The 8,074-nt window shown below is 41.0% G+C and overlaps 1 protein-coding gene across 1 annotated transcript in view; it reads left to right on the forward strand.

Moving 5' to 3' along the window:
• Window positions 1-53: 53 nt before the first annotated feature.
• The window catches only part of LOC113616847 (aromatase-like), a gene marked incomplete at both ends in the record, with an annotated part of 9,186 nt that continues 1,165 nt past the window's right edge, over window positions 54-8,074 (forward strand). The window contains 4 exons of the mRNA XM_027100228.1: window positions 54-318; window positions 3,273-3,387; window positions 7,038-7,152; window positions 7,589-7,751. Coding sequence (XP_026956029.1) covers window positions 54-318; window positions 3,273-3,387; window positions 7,038-7,152; window positions 7,589-7,751 — 658 coding nt within the window. The remainder of the gene's footprint in view (window positions 319-3,272; window positions 3,388-7,037; window positions 7,153-7,588; window positions 7,752-8,074) is intronic.

Consider the following 8,074-nt stretch of genomic DNA (forward strand, 5'->3'; position numbering starts at 1 on the left):
TGAAAAGAATATGAAAATTTCCACCCATTTACTGAATAAAAATTTGTCGTCAGTTAAGCTCCAAACATAAAAAGCCAAAATTGCCTGATAGTTTGTGTGCCCTGGAGTTGGAGGCGGCTCACTCTGACGTGTACCCTTCAGCTTTGTCTGGCCCCAGCCTGGTGCGCACGGTGACCGTCTGTGCTGATTCCATCACCAAGCATCTGGACAGGCTGGAGGAGGTCCGCAACGAGTCGGGCTATGTGGATGTGTTGACCCTCGTGCGGTGCATCATGCTGGACACCTCTAACAAGCTCTTCCTGGGGATCCCCTTGAACGGTACTGAAATTTTCACTTTTTTAAAAAATATATTTATTTACTTTTTTTTTTTTTTTTTGGCTGTGTTGGGTCTTCGTTGCTGTGCGCGGGCTTCCTCTAGCCGTGGCAAGCAGGGGCCACTCTTCATTGTGGTGTACGGGCTTCCCATTGCTGTGGCCTCTCCTGCTGCAGAGCACGGACCCCAGGCACGGAAGCCTCAGCAGCCGTGGCAGGTGGCCTTCAGCAGTTGTGGCCCGTGGAGTCCAGAGCGCAGGCTCAGCAGCTGCAGTGCACCGGCCCAGCCGCTCCGCGGCATGTGGGATCCTCCCGGACCAGGGCTCAAACCCGCATCCCCTGCACCGGCAGGTGGACTCCCAACCATTGCGCCACCAGGGAAGCCCTGAAATTTTCATTCTTATGACTTGACATTCAGCCCTGTATTAAACAGGGCATGAGAAGAAGGATAACGGACTCAAGCAAAGATATGTTCTTTTGCATACTGCTCTTCTTTAAACCCTTCTAAGTATTCCCAAATATTTTTCCTGGTATGTCTGCCTTGTTCACTTATAAGGTCATAAAAATCCACAGCAGGGGCCATCTTCTATTTCTTTTGTATCTCTCTTCATTGCTCTAGAAAATAGGATTCTACCCACAGCTGAAACTTAACAGATGTGATCATTTGATTTGGTCATAAATATATCCTACCACCAAACCTATGTATTTAACCATTACCAACCATTCTTTTGGGCATGATATAGACATATATATGTGTATATATGTATGTATAGTTATATATATACACACACAAACACATAGACACATTCCATATATCTACACACACACATAAATGTACATACACACCTCTCCCTCAAAGCCACTAAGTATGAAAATTTTGATTCTATATGATGATAAGGGTACTGAGGCTGCTGGAAATGATGATGATAACTAACATAAATTTAGTATCTACTATGTGCCAAGCAGTATAAAAACTTGCTTCACATAAACTTTGTCACTTAGCATTTATAACAATCCTTGCAAGATGTCTCACTCAAGAAACTGCTTTCCTCACTATATTACAGAATCAAATATTAAACACATACATGCAACTCTACCGCCAACAAAAGAACAAACATTAATCATGTGGATTCATTCCATTCTGCTGCTGTCAGCTTAATGTAATTTCTCCTGACTTGATTTCTAGCAATGCTCATTGATTCATACATTCATTCAACTAATATTTATTGATTGCCTACTTTATGCCAGACTTAGGTTCTGGGGATAGACCAGTTGGACAAGACGAAGTCCTTGCCTTCAAAGAGTTTACATCCTAGTGGGTATATGGACAGTAAACAACTAACTATCTAGTAATATATTAGGCTATAATAAGTGCCTTAAATAAACAGGGCTTCCCGGGTGGCGCAGTAGTTGAGAGTCCGCCTGCTGATGCAGGGGACACGGGTTTGTGCCCCGGTCCGGGAGGATCCCACATGCCACGGAGTGGCTGGGCCCGTGAGCCATGGCCACTGAGCCTGCGCGTCCGGAGCCTGTGCTCCGCAATGGCAGAGGCCACAGCAGTGAGAGGGCCGCGTACCTCAAAAAAAAAAAGTAGAGCAAAGGGCTAGAAAGTGAAGGGGGAGGTCAGTGGGAGGCTGAAGCTCTTGTGGAGACAAAGGGTGGTCAGGAAGGCCTCTGTGGAGAGAATGTCTGAAAATAGCCCAGATGAAGTGTGACGATGAGCCATGTGCAGATCTGAAGGAAGAACATCACAGGCACAAGAACAAGGCACGAGTTTCACACTTGTCCAAACCGGCTGAGCTATCACACCTGCTCCCTGATTGACCACATTTGGACAAGCAGACAAGCGATAAGCCCTCCCTTTCTCCGCTCCACTCTCCTCGCCTCATCTCCCCGGCTCTTTAATGATTCCTTACCAGAGTCATAGGAACCCCATCTGATTGACATTAGGATGGGAGCCCCATTCACTCTGAAAGTCACAGCCTCTTGCCTTATCCCCTTTCACACAGGGACTCTGAAAGTCCTGTTTGCCTGTTCCATGTACATCTCTCCTAAGATATGACAGGTACCTATTTTAGAAGTCCCTGCTCTTTGGTTCCCCACTAGCCTTGACTCTTAGGAGGGATCAAGTAAAGGGAATTGTACAGCTCTCTGTTAACTTATGGATGCAGACTGCGGTCTAAGAACCTTCATAACCCATACAGACTTATGTGTATTTCCCTCTGCTCACCGGGTCCTTGTTAAACTCTCATTTGGCCTGAGGGACTCAGTGCACCAAAGAGGAAAGGACATGGCCCTGAGGTCAGACAGAATCGAGCTCCAGCCTAGGGACTTCCTGCCACTCTGGCTGTATGACGTTGGGCAAGCTTCTTCATTTCTATGAACTGCAGTTTCTGCATCTTCATGTCTCTTCCCTTCTCTTGTGTGTAATTTGAAAAAAGCAGGGGTTTTCTTTTCTCTAGTATTCAATTTAATTCAAGAACATCCGTTAAGATCTGACTGTGCACAAGACTCAGGACAAGGCACTGAAGATTCCAAGATGAATTCTACACTCTGGACTGAAATATAAACAGAGTGGGGAGGCTTTTTGCCTTTCCAGGCACCAGAATTGAGGCCATAACAGCATTAATTACTTCTCATTTCAAACGGTCAGGTAAACAGAAGGGAGTTGGAGGCTCAGCCATGGAGAAGCGTGTGAGATTCTAGGCTGTGTCTCTAGCACAAACTTGAAAACTGGCAAATCTCTGGTTAACGTGGCCAGTTTAGATGCCAAGCAGAATAAATTAGTGTTGATTTGTTTAGTGGCATTCCCCTGGCTGAAACACCCAGTGAAGGTGGAACCTTGACCTGCTTAGAGTCCCAGATGGTAGGAGAGTCTACAGGGGATCTTCTCTGAGCAGTGTACCATTCTTGGGCTCACATTTTTGCTCATCTGTTCTGATCTTTTTCTGTTTTTCCAGAAAGGGCCATCGTGGTTAAAATCCAGGGTTATTTTGATGCATGGCAAGCTCTCCTTCTCAAACCAGACATCTTCTTTAAGATTTCTTGGCTACGCACAAAGTATGAAAAGTCTGTGTAAGTAACATATTTTGGAATATTTATTGCTGAGATTGGATTGATCTGTGTTGTGTCTTAGTTATTGCTGGCCTCTTCGGCAAGCTTTCTCCTCTCCAGACCGCAAGGGAGCTGTTAAGTTGCCGGTGAAACACTTCTTACAGCAATTTGGCAGCATGTGGCCAGACCACAGAGGAAAGGAAGACTTTGGCCCAGGGCAGTTTTCCCCTAGGAGGCTGAGAGCTCCATCTCTGGAACTAGGACACTGCTGTGTATTTTGAGTTGAAGAGAAGGGTTGGCTGAACCTATCCTTATCATTAGTCAAAATTCTCTTTGCATGTCTGGAAAAATGGAAACATAAATCATTTTATTGTTGTGTTGCTTCTGAATGAATTTAACTTAATTCAATTTGTCAGAATTGACAGTAGTTGTAAGAGAATTTTTTTCATGATGAACTTTTTTAAGACGTGTTGTTTGTTTAGTTATGCATCTTATATCTTGGGGGATCCTAAAACTGTCATTAAATGGCTTTGCTTTGGTGTCAGACTAGTCTAGCAGAAGACTAGACAAATGCCCAATGACCTACTGGATAATCAATGGTTTTCAGAGTGTAAGTAGCCAGCCAGTATACATGCCACCTCTAACCACCAGTGGAAAGCACAGGGGATCTAAAGGTAGACAGACCTGGTTTGTATCCTACCTCTACCACTTAGTAACCAAATGTCCTTGGGAAGTTCTTCAAAGTAAAATATAACATACCCTCCGTGGTGGCGATACAGGTTAATGAGATCCTCTATGAAGGGCAATCAGCACAAAGCATGACACATAGTAGGCAATAAACATGTTAGTTTTCCCCATCCCTCTGTTCATATCTTTCCCAGATGTCCCTGACTATCTTAAATTCTCCATCTCTATAATTTCCCAAAGTTGTTTGAAGAGCTAACTTCATCCTCTTTGCGTGTTTTGAAATTCAGTAGTATTAGTCTCCAGGTAGTCAGCTTGATGTTGCTTTATGTATTTCAAGCGGATGATGAGTATTAGGTGGATGATTTGGACACCTGGTCCTTTAAACATTTCTCTTTGTTTCTACCGGAGTTTATTGTGACTTGAATCGGTAAGATAAATGGTTCATCTCTTCACTGCTGTCAGAATTTGTGGTCGTCTCAAAAGTCTTATTGGTCCGCAGTTAAACTTGGTCATTAGTTTAGCTTCAGTATGGTCAGCAGGCCCATAGAAACTTACTGCATGAGACTGTATAACAGTTTCTCTTTGGTTTCTTTAAAATTATCTCAACAACATTCCCTCTCTATATAAATTTGCCAATGGTTAGTTCACTATGTACTATCTCCTCTGATCTAGAGCAGTAAAAACCTAAAGAAATCTTTTAATCTCCTTCCCCTGCAGTCCATTGCAATAATGCTGATACTTTTTTTGAGGCATAATTGACATATAACATTATGTTAGTTTCAGGTGTACAGCCTGATTCAATATTTGAATATATTGAGAAATGTTCATCACAATTAATCTAGTTAACATCTTTTACCATACATAGTTACAAAACTTTTTCCTTGTGATGAGAACTTTTAAGATCTACTCTCTTAGCAACTTTTAAATATGCAATACTGTATATTAACTGTAGACATCATGCTGTACATTACATCCCCATGATTTATTGATCATATAACTGGAAGGAAGTTTGTACCTTTGACCCCCTTCACACATTTCACACCCAACCTACCCCCAGCACTCATGGCAATCACCAATCTCTTCCTGTAAAACTGAGGTTGGGATTTCTCCTTTTGTTATTGTTTTTTTAAGATCCCACATATAAGAGAGATCATATAGAATTTGTCTTTCATACCAATATTTTAAAAAATATATTTATGTAAAGGTTTCTGGGACATCTACTTCCATCTCTATTTATTCAATTTTATATTTTTCCCTCTTTGAATTCCCAATATTAGCACAGTACTGTTTTCTACTTTTTGTTTTGTCAAATGTAGGTTTTTCAGTCTCAGAATACATTAAATAAGTGTTTGTGGCTTGGACTAGGAACGTAGCCACCATTATTTTCGTACAAACAGAGGAATTCTTGCAATATAATTTGTAAGTCAGAGACTTCTTATTTCCTGTAAACTGACATTTAACTCAATTCTCCTAGTTTTTAATGACATACAAATTCAAATACATACATTTAAGCAGAAGCAAATTTTAACCTGAATAGGAGGAATCCCAGTGGATATTCACAGGCCCCTGATTCTGGCCCAGGGAGGAAGGAGATGCTTAGAAGTGGATGCAGCTCCATCAAGAAATTCTCTGGGAATTCAAAGTCTAGGGGCATTTCAACACATCCCAGGCCATTTGGGAGCCACTGCTTAGGTAGGAATGCTATGAGCATTCTAGCCCACTATTGAATAAATGTAGGAGATACTCAACAAATATTTGCTGAACAAATGGATGGGTAGGTAAATGAATAAACGTGAATATATCCCTGCTGTATGTCTGGAATGGTGAGTGTGTGTGTGTGTTTGTGCGCGCGCCTATAAAGCATACTTACAGAGATAAACAATAGTAGGCATCCTTATTTAGAATGACACAATGAAAATACTACCCTGAAGAATATCTCTCAGAATGTTTAAACATCTTCCTTGAGATGCCCCCCCAAAAAACTTTTGAAGATAGGAGGTATCTTAAAGAATCCTCTGTTACTTTTCCTGTTGAACTGAAGTAAACATAGAGGCTATTTAGGTCAACAGAGTATTTAAGCGTGTAGGCAACTGTGTCAACAAGAATTTGAAAGAAAGATTTACTGTACATTTAACATAATACAGAATACTGTTCCCTGAGATTGGGGAACAATACAATTATATGTGAATGCATACACTTAAAGACAAAGTCAAAGATAACAGAATTGAGATCTCAAGGTGGCCTTATTGTTCATCTAGCCTGATCCCTTCACTTTAAAAGAGACATAAGACTCAGAGACTTAAACTAGGTTACGTGGAACGACAACAACCTGGACCAGAACCTGACCCTTTGTCGAAGGTGTTTTTCCCTCCTGCACACTGTCAAAAGGCATATGTATATTGATGCAGACAGTCATTCGTTCAACAAATATTTACTTAGTGTTACTATGAGGCAGAAACTGCAAGGTATGAGATAAATATCAGGAAAAATACTTCCTGCCTGTGTAGAAGAGGAACCTCAAACTCAATTGTCTTCGAGACTATGCAGATAAAAGTGGGCTGGGTGGATGTAAGACACAGGAAATGGAGGTGCCCGTGGGAGACTGGAGAGTGCATGCTCCCACTAAAGGCATTCACTGGCTTTGGTTTTTGATGTTTAACTTAAGCACTGTGCTGGCCCAATCAAATAGCAGAAAACAATAATTGGATTTAGCCATTTGGTACCAGTTTTCATCCCTTAACTACAGTTACAGCCTTGATTTTGCTACCACTGCCGAGATACATGGGCTAACTCTGGTTCCTTAACATGATATAATATGTAACTTAAGAATATTTGTGAAGAATTAAGTATAAATTCAGTTATTCATGAGCACTAATGGCTTCCACTAAAGCAGATCATTTTACTTTTAAACATGGCAAACAAATCCATTTATCTAGATGTCATATCTGTGTACAAGTAGATAATATTTACACTGTTTTTTCCAGCGAGGAGCTGAAAGAAGAAATGGAAATTCTGGTAGAAAAAAAAAGACGCAGGATTTTCATAGCAGAGAAACTGGAAGACTCAATGGATTTCACCACTGAGTTGATTTTGGCTGAGGTACAGACCTGAACTGACCCTAATTCCCACACAACATACGTGTATGACTGTATCAGTGTCTAAAAATTCTCTCCTGTTAACTGTTGCATGTTTCTGCTTTGACTATATGCTCCAGTATTTCTATAATGCCCAATCCAATAGCCCCCTATTAGACAGTCAGGTAAGATTGAACTTTAAGACTGAAACTTCTGTGTTTCTGCACAATAAAAATAGGAAAACTGGGGAATCCAAAGACACTGAACACATAGATATTTCGTTAAGTTCTTCAGCTTTGAGATGAAGATTGTTAATGCAAATGTCCATCATCAGACACAGAGACACATAATTTCTATGATTTCATTTTGTTGAGGTTATTAATCCTTGAGCGCCACCTCCCCTCCTGTTCTGAACCGTTCATTCACGTTGCCAATGTTTCTTCCCGCTTTCAATTGTTCAGAAACGTGGTGACCTGACAAGAGAGAATGTGAACCAGTGCGTATTGGAAATGCTGATTGCAGCACCAGACACCATGTCCGTCTCTGTGTTTTTCATGCTGTTTCTCATTGCAAAGCACCCCCCAGTTGAAGAGGCAATAATGAAGGAAATCCAGACTGTTGTTGGTAAGAATTTATCAAGCAAATAATAGAGATTAGAAAACAATTCCTTCTGAATATCAGCTTCTAGGTCCTAAGAATCTTATGTCAAAATCTTTATTAGAATCCACCCAGAGAACAACAGAGCAAGTCAATGTGTCGTATTTTCATTATGCCAAACAGGTTTCTGTGTTTTTCTAATATAAAAAAAAATACACGCTGGCTGGAAAAAAATCCAAATAAGAGAGAGATGTATAAAGCAGAAAGTATTATTTCCTGATCCCTTCCACTCTCCTTCCCATTCCCCAGGGGGAATCACTGTTAATTTTTTTTTTTTTTTTTTTTTTTTT

Source organism: Aethalodelphis obliquidens, unplaced genomic scaffold, assembly GCF_003676395.1.
Source record: "Aethalodelphis obliquidens isolate GAN/ISIS:26980383/991018 unplaced genomic scaffold, ASM367639v1 scaffold642, whole genome shotgun sequence".
In the NCBI taxonomy this organism is placed as follows: Eukaryota; Metazoa; Chordata; class Mammalia; order Artiodactyla; family Delphinidae; genus Aethalodelphis; species Aethalodelphis obliquidens.